The sequence below is a fragment of the Lampetra planeri genome, chromosome 9 (assembly GCF_965212315.1).
Source record: "Lampetra planeri chromosome 9, kcLamPlan1.2.h2, whole genome shotgun sequence".
Taxonomy (NCBI): domain Eukaryota; kingdom Metazoa; phylum Chordata; class Hyperoartia; order Petromyzontiformes; family Petromyzontidae; genus Lampetra; species Lampetra planeri.
Window position 1 is genome coordinate 14,588,646 of NC_136115.1, and position 21,292 is coordinate 14,609,937.

General features: G+C 43.8%; 1 protein-coding gene across 1 annotated transcript in view; it reads left to right on the forward strand.

Annotated features, from left to right (window-relative positions):
• Positions 1-20,407, forward strand: part of LOC144720775 (glutamate receptor ionotropic, delta-1-like) — a 97,971-nt gene extending 77,564 nt beyond the window's left edge. Inside the window, exons 12-15 of the mRNA XM_078597801.1 lie at positions 12,648-12,814; positions 15,509-15,770; positions 17,009-18,170; positions 18,898-20,407. Of these exons, the coding sequence (XP_078453927.1) occupies positions 12,648-12,814; positions 15,509-15,770; positions 17,009-17,701 (1,122 nt within the window). The 3' untranslated portion in view covers positions 17,702-18,170; positions 18,898-20,407. The remainder of the gene's footprint in view (positions 1-12,647; positions 12,815-15,508; positions 15,771-17,008; positions 18,171-18,897) is intronic.
• The last annotated feature ends 885 nt before the right edge of the window (positions 20,408-21,292 follow it).

The window sequence follows — 21,292 nt, forward strand, 5'->3', positions numbered from 1 at the left end:
CGTGATGAAGGGGGAAGGCCTTCTCACTCGCAGCGTGAGAAGTCATTCATCCAGCAATGAAATTGACAAGGGCTGTAAATTATTAGCATTATTGTTCATAATAAAGGTTTTTGGGTTCGATCGCGTTAAGTATAAATGTGTCGTAACTCTCCACCACCCGACACAGTCAGTAAGGTTTTTCACGTAAACAAAACGTGCCAATTAGTTTACAACTTCAGCCCACCGATGTGTTGAAGAGTGAATCCACAACATTTACAATTTTTGAGTACGACGTTTCGCTGGCAATTACATCCAGAAACATTCTGGATGTGTGACACTTTTTTACTGATTGGTCGTGTTGGGTGGTGGAGGGTTACAACACATCTATAAATAACGCGATCTAACCCAAAAACCTTTATTATGAATGAATAATATTGGTCGTGAAAGCTTACATGTTAAACTAGCATTATCATATTAGACATACATAAGTCATAATAACCTATTTTATGTAATGTTAGTGCTTTTTGCGTCTGTGTGTGTTTGTAAGTTTTATTATGTGTAAAATGTGACATTTCTTTGAACATTGAGTAATGCACCATATCCCTGAATATGTTATGCTGGTACGTGAGATTGTATGTTAACGTATTTCTCATACAGTCAGACAACTTGACACGTGAAATTTATCAAGTTCACCGCACCCCCCCCCCAGCCATTACCAATTGGTGCCCACACGTAAAAAGTTGTGCCGTTGAAAACAAATCGGAAACACTTAAAACTTCGGTGCCATCAAAAAAATGTCGGCATGAAGCATTTCCAGCATCACACGGCTCTCTTGACTCGCCTGCGCTCTCGCAAGTGCTGCAGCATGCTTGGGTCAGCAGGTGGCATGCCTTCAAAAAGCCATTATAAGATGTCCCTCCCCCCTCCCATGGTCAGAGAGAAGGTAAACTCCACAATGAGGGTTCTCCATCACCGGTGCAATGCTGTTATGAAAAACGGCAAGGTCTCGAAAAAAATGTCATGCCGTGAATCTTGAAATGCCGGGACTTCACGCCACCGTGTGTCTATGCGATCGGCGATTCATTTGCCACACTTACTGAGGTCTTCACAACATCTTGACGGGGGGGGGGGGGGTAATCTCCCTTGCAGGTATCTCAATTGGGACACAGGGTGCAAGGGAATTCTTGCCATGCTTTTAAATAGTCAGCAACCTTGAATTAGCGATCCATTTGTCACCGGTCAAATCTGATCTCCCAGAGCGCAAGTTGAAACAATGGGGCGAGTTTATTGAGTTCATTTCGCCCCCCCACCCACTCTCTCCCAGCACTGTCAATCAATCAATATATCTTAATTTTAAGTGCCAATATCGCCCTCAATAAAGTATGTGCATCGATGCGCATTGCAACAGAACGGGAACGGTACGGGGGTGGGAGGGGGCACAGAGCAACAGGAATGAAACAAGTAACCCGTCACGACCTCAGCGGCTAACACGGACTGAGCAAGGTGAAGGTTTACCTCCAGCAGGCATGCGTGTGTCACTCCTGGAATTAGTCAGTCAGTATCACCCTCAAAGACCTCACAGACCAACCTTACATTCGTCATGCGCATGCACTTTTGCTCATTCATAAAAGTTGCAAACAGTATCAATCACACAGGCTCCTGACTATGTCCCCGCAGCAGCATGAATGGGTGCAACCACAGTTAGTCGCGTGTGGTCGGTACTCCCACCGCCTCCAAGATACCCTGCGCAGCGCAGAAGAGTAGGCCAAAATAGCCTCTCGAGGGGCTCTCTCGTGGGAGGCACTCCCACCAACATTGGGATGGCCCGAGCACTTGCAGGGCTGCACCGATGCCTCTTTACAGGGTGCGTGTTGGTTTGTTTACTCGGTTCTCCCGTGCCATGGGGAATTCGCAGGCTGCAGTGGCTGCGCGGGAACGATCAAAGTGGTGCAGCTTTGTTGCGACGCGCCATCGCATGCCCGCAGCCTGCAGATAAGAGGCCCCATGAAGTGATTTTGTAAACTCGACACCATCACACGCGCAGATAAACTTTTGTATCACTTGCCTTTGCTCTGCACTATGCATATCACAAGAATCTATGTCGTGGTGATGAGAAATTATTATCATCTACATGACATTTATGAAAATATAAGGTAAAATAATTAAAATATATCAAAGTAATTATAAGAATTTTTTTTTTTACACATAATATATATGATCCGTTATCAAACAAACATTAGACGCGTTTTTCATGAACGATAACCTTACCACAGTTGTTGGAACTGTATAGTTATTGTATGTGCACATCAAAACAGTCAGATACAACAATAGCAAGGATAATCGTAAGGCTAATATCTGATTAGCATTAAATAAGAATAATAGTTTAGCAAAAATTATTTTGATTAGAGGGTGGTACTTCACGGGAGAGGAACACTCTCCGATTGTACAGGGTGCAGTGGTTTCCTACCACGTGGGATTAAGATGCATTTCAAATCGTAATGCGCATTTCAAATAGTAATGCACATACTGCTTGAGAAATATCAGATAACAAATACAATTATATACCCTTTCCAGTCCAATGAAATCACGTTTAATAAATTTAGCGTTTGCAATGTTTTAATGGCGGTCTTTAATTAACTGTAACCATAAAGGATTGTTATGTGCATTACATTTACAGAACACTAAATAGTGACAAAATTCGTTCACATATCTTACACAGTTTGCTACAGTTGTATTCCACTTTGGAGTGTATGAACGTTGGTGTCTTTGGAGAGCGGTGGTTTCAGTGGTTAGCAAACTCCGTTACGGACCTCACAACTGGGGTTCCATTATTGATCATGCCTTTCATCAATGGGTGGTGATGTTTGAACCAGTCATGGGTCTCTCCTAGTTCGATGCAGCCATACAATTTGTATCTATTTGGGTTGCCAACTGTCCTGGTAATCAGTTTGGTCCATTGCATGATAAGTTGTTATCTCCTCTTCTGGCCTCGTGATATATTCCTCTTCACCTGATATGGCATTTGTATTTTTGCATCTCAGAAGTGCGAGACAAAGGCAACTGAGCGCGGTTTCTGGCCCACACCAACGTTCTCTTGTGCCTTGCAGGCCTTAACATGCGCTTTCTAACAGGCATTGCCTCTACAGTCTTCAAGGCCACCATATGAGCTCTTTGTGTGATTGGGTGCACACACGCATGTTCTCTACCTGCACTTGGGTAGTGCTGCGCTCTCAGCAGCGTGTGTCTCATTGCTGCCCTTAAACAGCACCCGTCGCAATCCGTATCTAACTCTGGCCCAGATCTTCCCGTAGGTTGACTCGCCCTAGACTTCATAGGATGGGGTTGTATGACCGTCAGCAATGGGGAAAGGCCATGAGTTTGGCATGGTGCTTTTGGAAAGCCACATTGTCGCACTGCGGTGGCTTTAATAGGCGTTTCTGAATAGCACTTTTCCTGGAAAGGTCATACAGCTAAATGGGCATCCACGTCCTACATATATTGACACCTATATATGTTTATGGTTGGTGGCAGTGTTTATTGTTTACAGCTGGAGTAAGATGTTTGAATTTGCTTTGTATATGAGTATTAATGTAAGTGCTTGAATTGCTCACTGTCGTGGGATATTTTGATTCTTTATATTAAGTTGTCTTGCAAACATTTATTTACATGTCATTAATTATGCGTTCCATTAAGGTGGCAATGTGATTTCCAATTTCATGAAGGCAGGTTGCCAATGCCGCCCCCTATAGAAAGTGCCGTCTCTTTCTACAGTACTGTGTTCCATGCTGCAATGCGTTACGGATTTGATTCCTTGTTTAAATGCAATATAGCTGTGCCTAAAGACATTGCACATCAAAGGAAGGGGATGAGATTCCGAATACAAATTGGGGAAATAATAAACAATCCTCGGATCTTTAATTCATAATGCAGCATCTAGATGCATATTTTCTAGTCCAGTTTTCTAACCCTCAATTTTTTTAGCTGTTCCTTGCATTGCAGTAACCTAGGTTCAAGGGCACTTGGCCATTAAATTTATCATAACTTGGGGGATTGAAGAAACAAATTTACTGAACCATTACTAAAGCTGATAGAGGGAATTGACAGGTAAGATATAAAAGCACATACTAATAATGAGAGCAGAGCAATGCATTCACATTCTAAATATATCTCGATTGCTTGAGTGTATATTGTCCTACATTTAGAAGCAGCATTTTGATGGAGTGTTATCCTTACTTTGGAATGGTTATACACAACAAAATTTAGGTGATGGTTGCCAGCATGATGCCTTAATTTTATATCTCATTGTAGAATTCATATGGCATAAATATATGTCTTTGGTACAATTGAAATATAATTAAAAGAGGCAGTTTATGATATGGCACAGACATACAGAGCCATTACTAGCCTCCACTTACACATCAATGTGTGATGTGCAATGGTTATTCAATCTATTCACAGCAGGTCTGGCCACTAAAATTGGCTTCCATTATTAATGGAAAAGACATACACAACACACTTGTAAGTTAACAAGGCCACAAAATTCGTGATAAATTTCAACACATAGCATTAAATCTATATATATAAAATCGCAAATCTGTCTGTCTGTCTGTGTGTCGCCGGACCATACGCAGTTTCATTGGACGAAATGTGAGGGATTTGCGAGACACGATTGGTCCGTTTGGTTTTCCACGGCGGTTGCCTCTGGCAACGGGTAGCGACGCATTCGCTGCGGGGTGGACGCCATTTTTAATTCCCGTTAAAAATATGCGCACGCATTAACACGCGACTCTGAGGTAAATTTATCAAAGTTTCACGTCCTCTTTTATCTACCGACCCTATAATTACTATTATAGGGTCGGTAGATAATACAATTATAGCGATTAGACAGTATTATTGTAGCGCGGGGGGGGGGGGGGGGGGGTAATGGCCCCAGTACCCAGCCTCAGCCGGGTGGGCAATCTAGGCGAGGCCGGAGGCTCTGCACGGTACTAGGCCTCGACACCCCACCCGTGTCAAGCGACGACTTTGTGGTATAAACTCGATATACCCAGCGTTGCCCGGGGGGAAAATACATTTAAAATCTTCTGAAAACTTTCAAACATTACATAACAATGAAATCTGTGTATATATGTAAGGTTATTAAGAAATATATTTTTCACCCGGGCAACGCCGGGTACTTCTGCTAGTTATAAATATAAATCTGAGCTGCAAACGGGATTGTTGACTTGATAATTTTGTCTGTTCTTTTTACAGTTCTTTTCATCATATACAAATTAGTATTTTGTCAGATGTCCGATGTGATATTGGGTTGCACCAGGTGTTGTTCAGAATGCCGTCCAACATTTTGCTCTATGTGCTGGGGGCTTCTTCAGAGCTCAAATTACGTCTGAAACGTCAGGCATCATGCCGAACAACACGCAGTGCAAAGCAAGACACGTATCGGAGGGCTGTATAGCACCAACTGTCAAAACCTATGCTGTGGTTTATATTTTATTACATTAAATAAAGTAAAAATTTTGGTAAATGAGAAATGTGTGCGCAGAAATCATCCCCATTGCCTGGTAAGTGCCAATGCAATATTTCTCAAGAGTCATACAAATAATGTTTATTATGCCCCCTTTGTTGCATGTGAAATCACATAGGGATAATGGGCAAAGGCTATGAATGGGATTGGAATCAGGTGGCTGAGATTTTAGAATATAGTAGTTCTACCAGCAGCCAATATACACCGATTAGCACTTTTTTGGCACATTTGTATATTGCTCTTGCGTCATGTCGTTAATTCCTTGAGCAACATTCCACCCAGCTCTTTTCCTTTTTGTAATAATTGCCCCTAAAACACACACTCTACGCCTTGATGTCCTCAATTGAAAACAGAGACGTTAACAGAGAAAATGCAACAAGCTGAAAAGTGCGTAAAGAAGCGTGAAGATGCGCATGTGTTGAAATTTCACTGTGAGAAGGGAAGAGGAACGTGTGGACGGAGATAGCACAAACAATTTTGCCTACAGTGAGGAAAAAAAGTATTTGATCCCCTGCTGATTTTGTACGTTTGCCCACTGACGAAGAAATGATCAGTCTAGAATTTTAATGGTAGGTTTATTTGAACAGTGAGAGACAGAATAAAAACAACAAAATCCAGAAAAATGCATGTCAAAAATGTTATAGATTGATTTGCATTTTAATGAGGGAAATAAGTATTTGACCCCCCCTCAATCAGAAAGATTTCTGGCTTCCAGGTGTCTTTTATACAGGTAACGAGCTGAGATTAGGAGCACACTCTTAAAGGGAGTGCTCCTAATCTCAGCTTGTTACCTGTATAAAAGACACCTGTTCACAGAAGAAATCCATCAATCAGATTCCAAACTCTCTACCATGGCCAAGACCAAAGAGCTCTCCAAGGATGTCAGGGACAAGATTGTAGACCTACACAAGGCTGGAATGGGCTACAAGACCATCGCCAAGCAGCTTGGTGAGAAGGTGACAACAGTTGGTGTGATTATTCACAAATGGAAGAAACACAAAATAACTGTCAATCTCCCTCGGCCTGGGGCTCCATGCAAGATCTCACCTCGTGGAGTTGCAATGATCATGAGAATGGTGAGGAATCAGCCCAGAACTACACGGGAGGATCTTGTCAATGATCTCAAGGCAGCTGGGATCATAGTCACCAAGAAAACAGTTGGTAACACACTACGCCGTGAAGGACTGAAATCCTGCAGCGCCTGCAAGGTCCCCCTGTTCAAGAAAGCACATATACATGCCCGTCTGAAGTTTGCCAATGAACATCTGAATGATTCAGAGGACAACTGGGTGAAAGTGTTGTGGTCAGATGAGACCAAAATGGAGCTCTTTGGCATCAACTCAACTCGCCGTGTTTGGAGGAGGAGGAATGCTGCCTATGACCCCAAGAACACCATCCCCACCGTCAAACATGGAGGTGGAAACATTATGCTTTGGGGGTGTTTTTCTGCTAAGGGGACAGGATAAATTCACCGCATCAAAGGGACGATGGACGGGGCCATGTACCGTCAAATCTTGGGTGAGAACCTCCTTCCCTCAGCCAGGGCATTGAAAATGGGTCGTGTATGGGTATTCCAGCATGACAATAACCCAAAACACACGGCCAAGGCAACAAAGTAGTGGCTCAAGAAGAAGCATATTAAGGTCCTGGAGTGGCCTACGCAGTCTCCAGACCTTAATCCTATAGACAATCTGTGGAGGGAGCTGAAGGTTCGAGTTGCCAAACGTCAGCCTCGAAACCTTAATGACTTGGAGAAGATCTGCAAAGAGGAGTGGGACAAAATCCCTCCTGAGATGTGTGCAAACCTGGTGGCCAACTACAAGAAACGTCTGACCTCTGTGATTGCCAATAAGGGTTTTGCCACCAAGTAATAAGTCATGTTTTGCAGAGGGGTCAAATACTTATTTCCTTCATTAAAATGCAAACCAATTTATAACATTTTTGACATGCGTCTTTCTGGATTGTTTTGCTGTTATTCTGTATCTCACTGTTCAAATAAACTACCGTTAAATTTTAGTCAGTGGGCAAATGTACAAAATCAGCAGGGGATCAAATACTTTTTTTCCCTCACTGTATATCGTTTTTAATAGTTAAGAAATGTTCGAGGTCTTGTGCAGAATACGTCGCGATGAGGGATGATGGCCAATGCTCGAGACTGATGACGGAGTTTGCCCTCAGAGGAGGGAACACACCCAAGGTGGACGTCCACCTTAGAGGTGGAGCGATCTAATCGGCTTGTGTGCAGGAGCTGGATGGATCGCTGCATCGCGATACTGTGAGGGATGACAACGACTCGTGGAAGCCAACAGCAAACAGATCATTGCTGTTCCCCATCATTGTTGCCACTGTGCAAATGTTTAATGTGAACGGTCCCGGGTAGCCATGCACGTTTGCCACTATTTTGCTTTATCGGAACCTCTTGTACGACAGGAAAACCTTGCCGAACGCGAGGGTTACGTTGCTGAAATATGCCGTGTTGGGAAAAAACCACGTTCAATAAATATTGGACCTCATAGGAAAAATATGGTTGTGTTCCTGGATCCCAAATTATCACCCGCTCCTTCATTTAACTTACAATTCTCCACGATTTCCCCCATTATCACACGTCAAAATACACGTAACATACATGGTGAATAAAATACAATTGGGACGTGAATTTGTTTGAAAAGTTAAAGTACATTTTATTTTATGTACTATGAACGTTGACGATGAAGGTGGAGATGATGTGGGTGGGGGTGTTGGAGGGGGGGCTCGTAACGCATGGAGTGAGACTGCGTGAGAGTGTTGGGGAGGGAAGATAGCGACCAGATATTCATCCGCAGCATATACTGTATGCTGCTGTACAAAGGGACCACTCCACTGCTTGTCGATGCGGAGGTGATAATTTTTGCAGTGGCAAAACGCGTTTCGTCGCAACATCAACCCCGTGTTCATGACCTCGGCAAGTAACCCGTGTGTAGCCGAAATCGGCGCGTTCGATAATACAGCGTTGGGCAAGCTATGACTATTATTTTTATGGGCATAATTAAAAATGTCCTTTAACATATTCGAAGTGTGACAGTTCGTATGAACCGGGCATTTTTATCACGAGAATACATTTTAGGAAAAGACCCACGTGGATCTGATTAAATTATGCAAGGCAAGTGACGTGTGAGAAGTCAGCCCAGGACACTCATCGAGTAACGGACGTTGCTCATCTGTGGCAAAATCTTAAAATTATGTCGTCTCAGTAAAAAATAAAAAGGCACCTCCGGTGAGGATGTAATGAGAAGAAAGTCAGCTGGTGTTGGTATGTTGACTCCTGGATACGGGAGACACTGCGCATTTTGCTTCATTCACAAAAGGAAATGCGTGCTCAGAGCAGTGTGCTTCTCTGAAGTGTGTGTTGACCTATGTCAATTGTGGAAAATGTCCACAAAATATGTCCCACCTTTTGTCGGAGAGCATTTGGCACTCATAGGTTATCTTCCACGCACTTGAATAGCTGAGTAGCATCGGTTTAAATGCCTTGTGGAAAGCGAAAAAAAAATACTCGAATCCATGAACATTCATGAAGGGATTACGAACCCCCAGGCCTCAAGAAGTGGAGGGATAAGTGCTGGGGGCAATAACTTGTTTCTTGACCTTGTGCAGAAAGGCAATGAGCAGCCAGCGCCAGCCCTAGATCAGCATTTACAGCGGCTTATTATCCGTGCTCCGTCACGTGCCAAGTAACACAAATAGTGAACAGACTGAAAGGGTGAGATGACAGTGTTTATGGCAAAAAGCCTCGTTTAGGCTCACCGAAGAGATGGGACATTGATGCGCTTTGAATATCTGATCCGATCATGTACTATCATAACTGCCTGATGTGTATTTACGAGAAAGCTTTATATAGATTTAATGTTTAAAAATCTGGATGGCAATGTGTCCCTAAACCCCGAACACATGTCCTTGATATATCCACGGTGAATCCTTTCATGCTTTGGAAGTAGTGCGAACTTTTTGCAGGCAGCAGCGTCATGTGGTGTGACTTGCTGGTTCAAACGTTCCTTCTTCTCCACAAGCCTCTCTGTCTCAAGCGTAGGAATTAAGAAGAATACAAAATCCATACACAGAGTCTGATTAAATTGTGCTTTACCCACAGCGGTTTAAGCAGCCGCAGGGTATACCACTGTCACATGCTGATTTTTACATTTTATGCCACCACGCACATTGGTATTTATTCAGGCCCAAATAATTTCCATAGATATCAAATTATTCATCTTACATCATCATATTTATCTTAGGAAATGCTCTACAGGCAGGTCATGCATTAGTATTATTATTAGAGGGATGCTGCCATGGTATGATTGTTAGCACACTGGACTTCCAATCCAGAGGTCACTGGTTCAATTGAATCACAGGGCATGCAATTGAAAGGATGGACACGTTTCCTAAATCCCTCTGACTGTCCACCCAGAAATATAAGTGGGTACACCACAGTTAGCCAATCAGCAAGTGCAATTTCGTGGAGTAGAGTGTGGCGGCTACTCCAACCTCTTCCAAAAGCATCGGGCCAGCATGGAAAAGTAGGCCAAATACCTATCGGATGGACTCTACAGAGCCAACAGTGGCGTGAGCAGCAAGCACTTACAACGTTGCCCCTTCATGTAATTATCAGTATCAGCCAAAGCACTTATTTTATTTCTGTCCTCATGTGGTTACCAACGATACTAGCACTGATGTCTTTCCAATTGTGAATTTTCCTCCCGGTGAAAAATGCCTGCAGCAGTCTACCACGGTGGTTTTACAAAGTCAGGCTGCTGCGGACACCTGCAGTGCAGATATAGCACTCGTGCAGATTCTGCCTTCGGGGCGTTATGCATACATCTGGTACATTTTGAATCGCCGTCTTTTTCGAGAAAATTCGATTCACTGTATGCATGTGTGTATGTATGTTGAACTTCTTTCGCGCCGTACATAGCCAACTGTGCTAACTGGAGGTGCGGTATCAACTTGTCGGAGTATTTTTGATTTAGCATCTGCCTTGATACCATTCTGATAGTCATGCATTTTGCTTGGACTGCCCACAAGCGCAGGACGACTACTTTACGTGAATGTATTTTTTCCCCTCCGACGCTAAATGGTGCATAAAAGCTTCGCTGATATAAATTACATTAACACTAAATTGCGGTTATATTCCTTGATTTAGTCTGAAGCAATCGGCCAGAATGATGCATCATCCCTTTCATAATTAATAACAAAGTAGTGCGTTTGCTTGGTATACGATGTTGGATTTTGAGACCTTTTTTGCTCTGAAATATTACCCTGTCATATATGATCAAACAACTGTGAAGCCACTTCATCATTTTCAACCCCAACAGATTTTTATCGTGCCTGACATTTGCGATGCAATTTTTTGTTACGAGTACACACTATGCTTTGTTGGAACACTTTGGGAAGGTTTTAAGGTTCAAAAGTGGATTTTTTTTTACGAGCCACCAATTGCACCTGCGGATTGAATAGTCATGCAAAAAACGCCTAAAATGCATTTGCTTAATGCATTAGACGCATGCATAGAAAGCAGACATTTCACAAATTAATTTGGAAAATACATTCAATTCTATACCGCCGAATATTCAGTTTAAACGGGCATTGCATTATATTGTCCGCGTTCTTATTTCTATTATTTTGTATTATTGTCACATTTATGTATATGCTTTGTTTTTATCGTATATGCCTTTGTGTCGGGGTTTATTGTTGTTGCTGTTACTGCATTTTTATCGTTATAAATTGTTTTGGTGCTACAAGTTTTCGAGGACATTTAAGATATATGTTGAAGGGAAACAGCTGAAAAACTCAATATGAATGCACGTGTAAGGCAGTTGTTGGAGGCATTCCGAGGGTGAAAATGATGAGATAAAGAGGTGGAGTGCATTTTGAAAACTGAACTTGATCATCAAAAGCAACATGCCAGTGTGGCTAAGGAGGAGCGCTTGTGATCCATATGTACTACCTGCTATAAGATACCAATCAGAAACAGGGACATTGACAAATACAGTGGGACAAGATGCCATGCAATGGAAGCACGGAGTGATGCACGCTCGATAGTACACGGAGACCAGAGGAAGAACACGGGGATCACAGAACATACCGCATTTCTCATGAGACCTTGTGAAAAAGGCAACCGCTCGGGCAGGTCTTCACCTACCAGTGGATAGATCATGGCTGATGACGATGGCATTGAGAATGTATCGGTCGCAATTTTCAAAATTCAATATAAGTTACGAATGAATTTCTGAAGAAGTAAATGTGTTCATATTGCCATACCGCTCAAATTACAGGTGCAATATCTCCACTGCTTAAATTTAATTAAAACAATCCATTTTGTTTGAGATGGGCTTCGTGATGGAGGTGAATGAGGGTAAGATTTGACAATGAAAGAGTGAAGAAAACTGTACGGAAAAAATTACGACACCTAAGTTTTTGCGGAACCCCATTAATGTGATACATTACTCCATTACAGCGCGGCAGTGTTGTGTGTGCAATTACTCGGAATTAGTGAGCTCCCCCTGGTTACATAAGTCTGTTAATATCCATCCTCTGCGCGTGAGAATGATTCAGCCTGGCGGGTGAAGTCCGGCCATATGTCGCTGGATAAATCGGCACTGCCGCGAGACATGTTAATAATAATTTACATTTCTCTGTAAGGCGCCTTTACGCTAATGTCTCAAGGCGTTGTGTGGCCTCGCGACGGCTCGCCATCCGGTCCTCACGCCGGGAGACGGTGGCAGGGAGTGACGAGCCGGAGACATTATTTAACAACCAGCGTTCGTGATGCCTCTCTCGCTTATACTTTTTGACAAAACAAAAACAACAGCAACAAAAAAATCATAAAGAAGCGTTTGAGCAGAAGTCAATTTCCGATGACCATTCTCAGCATCGCCCTCCGTATAATTGTTAATGGCGCGCTGGAAGTTGCGACAATTGAGAGCAACACGGCGTGGCCCGGCCGCTAAACGCTCACTCCATCGCACGTTTCACCGACACGTTAACTACGAGAACGGCTCGCACCTTCCGCTATCTATTGTTTTTATTCGCGTCGATAAATCGTGATCCCTGACTCGCTGGCTTACACCCCCCCCCCCTACTATCCCCCCACCGTCATGTGTTTTCATCGCAGGTGAAGGCCGGCAGCTTCGCCTTCCTGTGGGACTCAGCAGTGCTGGAGTACGCGGCGCTGAACGACCCAGAGTGCAGCATCGTCACCTTTCCCAGCACGATGTACACCAAGGGCTACGGCATGGCGCTGCAGCACGGCAGCCCCTACCGTGATGTCTTCTCCCAGCGGTTAGGCACCGCACTCACGGTTCAGTCCGACGCAAAACACAATGATGCGATTCCAATAGTTACGCAACCACCCGTCAGACACCCACTCGTCAGACACCTACCCGTTAGACACCCACCCCTCACACACCCACCCGTCAGACACCCACTCGTCAGACACCCACCTGCCACCTGTCAGACACCCACCCATCACACACCCACCCATCACGCACCCACCCCCGACCAGTTGCGTGCCAACACCCGAAGCGGTGTCTGTGCGTGTTGCAATTTTGTGGAGATGCGTTCACAAATTGCACCTTTTCACGGGGAGTTCCTGTCGACGGTATTTTGGCCTCGACTTCCACACTGTTCAGACGTGGTGGAAGTGTAAGTGGTAATACCCACACTTGTGAGTATTATCAGTGGTCTCCACGTGTTATGACCGACTTCATTATTATGCTGTAAACTGCTTCAAATGGTGTTTTCCACATTAGAAACACTGTAAAAATGTGTTGCTGTTTTGTGAATATTTTAAACCACATCTCTGTTGTAAAATAGACTCATAGACTCAATGGGCCCTTAACTTGTAATAAAGCTAATCTCTCTAACTGCATATCAGTCACTGGAGATATGCACTTTCATATCTAGATTGGAAACTCTTTTCTGTAGAACTGTTTTGTGTTTAGTTTGATTTCCTTCCCCCGCACCTCCGATTAGCACGGCTGGCCACGTCCGTTGCAAAATAAGTTCAAAATACATTGTCTATAAATAGCAGTCCTGAATACAACATTTTAAGTAGCGTCCAAGACAATCTACCAGAACCATGGTGTGAGCAAGCTTTTGCAGGGCTGAACCTTTACGTTTTGCCTCCTCACAGCGTCGAACTGCAGCCGAATTTCAAGACCGTACAAATGGCGAGGCACGCGACCCACGGGGAACAGGGAGAGAGAGAGATATTTGTTTATATTGAAGACACTTCATAGATAAGAGACAGTCATAGGCAGGAGAGAGGAGCAAGGTCGTGGCCCTTGGCTTGCAGAGGGGGCAGCGAATCAGCAGAACGGATGGCTGGGGTGGAGGCGGGAGGGCAAATCCCAGACTTCAGAGCTGACGCATGACGCATGGACGGAGCTTCCCCCTCACATCCCCCTGCCCCCCGCCTATCGAACAGAGATTGACAGACGGTTTTGAGAGAAGGCCTTGCTTACCCGAGCAGAGAGCACGCAGATGGGGATTATAGCGAGATGAGGCGCGAGAGGCCGGCGGCAGGGGGCGACTACCGTGGACGATGTTGAAGGTGTCGAGGGGGCGATGCCATCGTTGACTCGGGATCGTATCGGGGGCCGTTGGAGCGACGTGGCCACGCTTTGCCGGCGTGGCCACGCGTCGTGGATATTTTGGAGGTGAGGGATTTTCGAGGGGTCCTCTGGACGAGAGGTGACGGGTCAGGGGTCTCGGCAGGGCCAATGGGACAATGAAGGTGTCGGACAGAAAGTCCTACGAAGTTGATAGATGTATGAGGAGAATTGAGATATGTAATCAGCAGGCATAAAATATTTGTTACATTTTTTGTATGAAAGGTGATATAAGCACATTGGTGCTTTTACGGTAATATGTTCACACTTACAGTATGATAGATCAACACAGGCATGCATGCGTTTTATGTATACCGCACTTTGGCCCATGCGGTGATGTCGTAAAAACTGCCAGGAAAATGTGAGTGGCTCCACTCCCATCACACGATGCAATCTTTATATGACGCCGCGTTTTTATCTCTCAACCTGCACCGAGAGGGCAACATATATGGGCAAAATATATGAACGCTCAGTCATGCTCCTTAACGTGCCCTCATTTAAAAGCAATCCCTGATGATGCAGCTCTTTCCCATTATCAGGCAAGTTTAACATGCCCCCGTGTTTCATTGATAGCTGTTTGTGACATTTCAGCGCGAAAAACGATGGGTGTTATAATCTCGGCGACGTCCGTTTTTATTTCAGCGCAAACATTATTTTAATTTCCTTGACATATATGCATTGTTGCATAACACCGCGTTGATACTTTAGGCAAAATGTCAAATTATTTGTCATGTATGTTCCCGCCTTTCACCCACGTTGCTGCGCTCATCATTAGTAAAATTGATGGATACTTTGCTTTCTCAGCATTGCTTTAAATTAATTTCCCTTCCACTTAATCACATTTGTCAGAAAGTGTCCATTGCATATTTTGGGCCCACTCTCGTCATTTAGAGTTATGTGCAGAATTAAATTTCGCAGTTTGGCTTAGCTTGCCGCCATGCCGGCTCACGGACATGTCGTGGGTTCTCGGTACAACATACTCATAGATGAGATATTGGTAACGATAATTATAATTATTGTTACCAATATCGATGAGTTTGTTATCAATGTATTATTGATGATCATCGACGACAACAACGACAATGGTGTTATCTGTGTTCTGGAACTGGATGAGACTGATGAGCTGGAGGCTGTGTGCTTCAGTGATGGTTTTAATCATTGATGATGATGAAATGATGATGATGCCGATACATTGATAATAACTCATTGATCATGGTGATAATTGTGATAAATTGCTGGTAGTAATGAAGTGATGACGATGATAAGTTGATATTGATGATCTAATAATAAACTGATGATGATGACGATAGTGACAATCGACGTTCATCATTGTGAATTGATGATGACCGTGATGATCCCGCAGCATCTTGGAGCTGCACGAGACCGGTGAACTGGAGGCCATGCGCCAGCGCTGGTGGCCCCGCGCAGGGAAGTGCGACCCCATGGGGCACACGAGAGAGCCGAGCAGCGGCCCAGACGGTGGCCCCATGAGCCGGGCCCTGGGCCTACGCAGCTTTGCCGGAGTCTTCTGCCTGCTCGCCATGGGCCTGCTGCTCGCCTGCCTCGTAGCCGTGCTCGAGATCTGGTGGAATCGGCGCAAGAGGCACCGTGGGCCCAACAACCAGGCAAAGAACTGATATTTTTTTCTTTCATCACATGCGTTGTGCGCACACAATCGTGAACACACCCGCAGGTGCATGAGCCAGACAATGTTCAAGAACCAGGCAAAGATTCACGGTACATTTTTTTGGGTCAGGTAGCATAAGTAAAATGTTGTGTTGTAAAGCCTCTTCCACCCGACACAGCAAATTAATGAAGTTGTCCCGTGATGGAAAAAATCGTGCCAATTTATTGCTGCTTCAGCAGCACCACTTCTGTTTGGGAGAGCAATCTTACAGCATTTCACAACTGGATTTGACGTTTCACCGGTAGTCACGGCCAGCATCATCAGGCAGTTGCCAGCATTTTCGAGTGGAAGAGGTTTGACAATACACATTTTGACGACACATTTTACCTAATAAATTATGGTTCTTGATATTGGTTGCAAAAAAAACTGATGTTTTCTCATATGCATTCATGTTTATTTCTATACTTAAAGCCATTGAGGTTGTAGTTCTGTGTACTAACCTTGTCACTGTTCGCTGCAATAGACACCCAATCTCACAATTGGTAACTGAAAACAAATAATAATAATAAGTGTTGAGCGTCATTCAAATGTGTTGTACACTGTGGATATCAAACGGTGTTGATTTTTTTTTTCTCAGAGGTTCTTTTAAGCTTCCAAAAATTTTAATGTGCATTATTTGTATCCTGCATGGGTGTAATTTAGAGCAACAAAGCATTTGTCCTTCAATAAAACGTCATGGGCCACAGTTAGGATGCAGATTGCAGGTGCATAATCTGTGAACGTTTATGCAACACACGCATTTGAACAGCCAAATTAATTGTATTAATTGTGCGTATAATGATTATATTTCCAGAAGCATAACTACATTTGATTAAACGTTCTGCCCTGGGCAATGCACGAGGACAGAGATGTGGGTTGAGGAGCAGAGCGGCATGCGAGGCACGCTCTCTTCCAGACCCCTAGTGTGCAACGTTAGACGTGCCCTTTAGCGCTGTCATTAGAGTCGTGGCTAATAGGTGCATACGAATGTCACCAGAGGGTAAAACAAATTAACTGGGGCTCTTGATTCAACACTTAATGAAAATCTATTATTAATGGATGATTTAGATCGGCATGAATAATTCTTCTTTTGGGGGTTAAACACACTTAATATTTTGTTGCTTGAAAGGCACGCGTATTAAACCGAGCCAAAAATCAAACAAATGCAGCATCAGGAGCACCAAACTCTCCCTGTAGCGCCGCTCCTTTGATTGGATACTGTGTTTTGTTAAAAAGGATGACAAGGAGATGGACATGCAGCAGTTTCACCGGCGGCTCAACAGCCTGAGCCTGGATGACGAAGCCGCTCACAAGCAAATTCCAAGCGCCTCGGGCCCCGCGGGCGACCCCCAGTCGCACGAGATGATGGGCGGCGGCGGCGGAGGTGGGGGCGGCCCAGGGGGTGGCCGCAACATTCCCTCCGGCTCCATGCGGTCGGCTCACGTCTCCATGGAGCAGCCCGGTGACTACCCGCACGCTCACACCCACGTGCACGCCCACGGCCACGGCCACTCGCACGTCCACGCGCATGGCCACCTGTCGCTGCCGCCTCCGCCATCCTCCACCTGCGGGTTCCTGCCCGATCAGGCGGGCATGGGCCCCGCCGTTGTGGCCGTGGCCGGCAGCCGCCCCCTGCCCTCCAAGCTGAGCATCAACCTGCCACTGGGCGGCGGCGGCTGTGGCGTCGGGATGATCGGTGGAGGGAGCATCGGAGGGCCTGGGGGGAGCGTGGGAGAGCACATGTCCGTGGGGACGTTCAAGCACCGCGCACCCAATGGCGGGATGTTCCGTCAGAGTCCTATGAAGCCCGCCACGCCTGTGCCCTTCCAGTCGCTGTCTGCCACCATCCCGGAGGATCCGGAAGAAACCAACCATGGCACCTCCATATAGAGTTAGGTCGTAGTGGCCCGAGGCCTGGGTGGTGCTGCGGGCTGCTCGGGTGAGATCTAGAGAGGGGATGAAGAGCATCATAGTTGTGGAGAAAATCAGGGTCGAGGTGCGCATATCCACATGTTATAATAGAAGCAAATTTGGGAAAACATGCGTAGGAAATTACTCGATTCTCTCGCTTGTCCAGTGACAAAAAACGCACTTTTAGTATATTTGGATTTTTTACATCATCAAAGTGGAAATTATTTCATATCAACCAAGAAAAGCTGTAAATTCACATCCAATACCAATTGAGCACACTCAGTAGGGTGATTTAAGAGTCATTGGGAAAACCTAGATTACAAAAATAATCTTCAAAGATTTTTGTTTCTGTTTTTAGGTGGAATTAAGTCAATCACATGGTATTCTGAAATGCTCTAAACGGCAAACAGAATGAACATGAAAAGGAAGATTCTTGTGCCACTCACTGGTGAGATATTTCATTCCTTTCATTTTAGATTAGAATTATATAATTTAAATCCATGAAAATATGCTGTATCTAGCATATAGCCTGGCTGTTTCCAAGTGACAAAATATTTCATTTATACGTTTTTAATATGGCAACTGCCATCACATTTTATTGGAGATCCCTTGTCATATTTTTTTGGAACACAATCTTAACTGGAAATATTGCAGAAATATTATTTACCCATTTATACCTCGGGCTGATAGTAAATATTCTACGATATGCTTTAGAAAATGTTGCATTCAGTGCCAGCCGCATAACTTACCCGATGTTTGTGATAATCCTATATCACGTAAAGCGTGTAATAAAGTAACAGAATAGTCAACATCACTGTCCTAAAATGTAATCTAAAGCCATCACTATGAGGCAACACGGTGTTTCATGAGCGATGATATTCTAATTATAAATGACGTCACTAATACCATCACTGAATTGTCGGGTCACTTGCATGTTGTCCACATCGTAGAGCCTATGGATTTACCATTTGTGTTGGCAAATCCCACAGCTTTATATATGTCTGCATGGACTATTTATCTTCACACTGTTACTAAATTACATTTTTAAGCATAGGTTATTTATGTTTTTGGATACTCCGGAGGTAATTATGCTGCATTTAATTGCATTTTAGGACACGATTTGATTCCGGCTGAAATACAATGCTCAATGAAGGATCTGAATTTGTATTCCACAGACATACAACGTTCAATAAAAAGGCCATTCTCTCAGCAAGATAATACACAGTTGCAGTGTCAAACAGCTGTGTATGTGAGATCCTCATGTTGAGACATACCAATGAAACCGTATTGTTTTATTAGCTAGCGTCTGCATAAACTGGCTCGGAGGCTGAGACATAATCTCACGATGCAGATGAATGTTGTTATTTTTTTAAGAAACGTGCAGGAGAAAAAATGAACGACAGATTTAGCATGTCCATCGCGGTGCCCTCTGTTGTGCTTTGAGAAACAGAGGGCAAGAACATTATGAATATAATGGCCGCAAGTGAAGTCGTGATGAGTGTTATTGTTTCACGTCTACTGGATGTTAGTTGTCACATCTAATGATTTCACGCATTTTCTCGAATGCCAAGGCTGCCGTTCTGCTCATAAAACACATCGTTCGCTGGCAGACTACTTTGAAGTGTTCATGCTCTAGAAGGTAGCTGATTGAATATTCACTATTGAAGATGTTCAAAGATGCTTTGTGAAAAATGTTGACAAAATATGCTCACTTTCTCGGACACTTATTTTAGCATTATTTTGTTTTAAGTTGCTGAAGATCCTCCTAAAAAGTTACATTGTTGGACAAAGTCGCCAAACGGCGATGGTAGCAGACCTTACCAAAGGTACCCGTGGATACGTCATGAAGAGCAGCGGCGTTCGTTGGTGGGAGACGACGACAAGCACCGAAAAGGATCACTTGGCATTCTGAAGCTCACAGCATCTGTATTGATGTGACACACCAACAGCATACCAGTGTTCTAGGGTCAACATTTAGAGTGTTTGAAAAGCTTAATTTAATAACCGCCGAAAGGCCCCGTCCATTCTTTACACAGAAGAACATTTGACTCACACAACAAATGTCAATTGCAAGAGGTCATTGCATGGATCTGTGCCTGCATATTGCAGTGTTATTCAAGGTGTGTTTTGAGATTCGATCAACCTTGCTTTAAGGACTGCAAAGCTGCAGGGCTGCACTCGTACACACGTGTTCACGTGAAGCACTTTGGGCACGGACTGTATAATGGAGGTCACTTTTCAAGGACAATAGATCACTCCGCCCAGCAGGAAAAACAAACATTTTTTTTAACTCACACAATGTAACGAAACAACGAGGAGTTAAATTTCACAATATCACGAAAGAACATTTATTTTAAAAGTAACTTGTAAACGTCTATATTGAGAAATTAAAATGTCGTAAGTCTGTGAGCCACTGAACACAATAGCCTGGCAAACAAGAAGATAGAGAATAGTGGAGATGACATACTCGATTTCCAATCACTTTGCAACCATAGGAATTCATTGAAATTCAGATTTGCTTTGCTGTACTCAAATACATTTCTAACAGACACCACTGACTTCTCCATGTGCCAAGAATGTCTATAAAAGTCTTTATTAAACTGTACATTTTTATGACTGCTCTTGAAGAAAATGAATTGTGAGATGTTGCAGAAACCTGCTATAAAGCTGTCTCTTTTTATGATATTTTCTCTTTCTCTTGTGTGTATGTGTGTGCGCGTGTGCGTGAAGTGTACATGTGCGTCATGCCACAGCATAAGAAGCTGCCATTTAAATTAACCAGATTATTTTACCTACAGTGTTTGTTTTGAGCTCAGTGGATTTTCTTGAAAGGAACGGAAAGCTCACAAGCGGCCTTTGTACAGAATATGTTCTAGATAAACCATGTACTATAAAGTGACTAATTTTGCCCTCCCGCTTCGGTAACACTTTTGTTTTTTGCTTGCGTAAAAATGTACGTCCAGATTAACTTTTAACACCCGTGGAAAATAGTGTTTAATGATTGGATTAAAACGTGAAACACATCGTTTGTTTATTTTCTGTCTTAACGGTATGGTTGGCAAAATAAGTGATATTTGAATTGCCGTAGGTAGCTGTGGATATAATTCACAATGTACAGTATGTTTTTATAAAGTATATTTTGCTCTGTGTAAGTTTTTCTGTGTGCATTGAATAATTTTAAGACTTTACGAAATGCTTTTAGGTCATTCGTGTGCCAATCGGTGAAGGGAAAAAAACATACCTTTGTAGCATTTTGTGTGCTGGTGCTTCAAATTAAATGTTAATACATCAAGAAGAGTGCAGATCTTTTAAATTGTTAAAACCTACTTGGATAACATGTGCTGTGTAGACAGAAGGCTGCAGTGACATATCAGCAGCCATTAAAGTGCAATGAGCTCCGCCTGGAGGCAAGTTCACACAGAGGTCTCAGAGGTATACCGTCGGATGTTCAGTTACGTGGTGGCTTTAGCTTGAAGCATGTATGTATGTTGAACTTGTATGTACGTTGAACTTCTTTTGCGCCGTACATAGCCAACCGTGCTAATCGGAGGTGCGGGGGAAGGACAACGA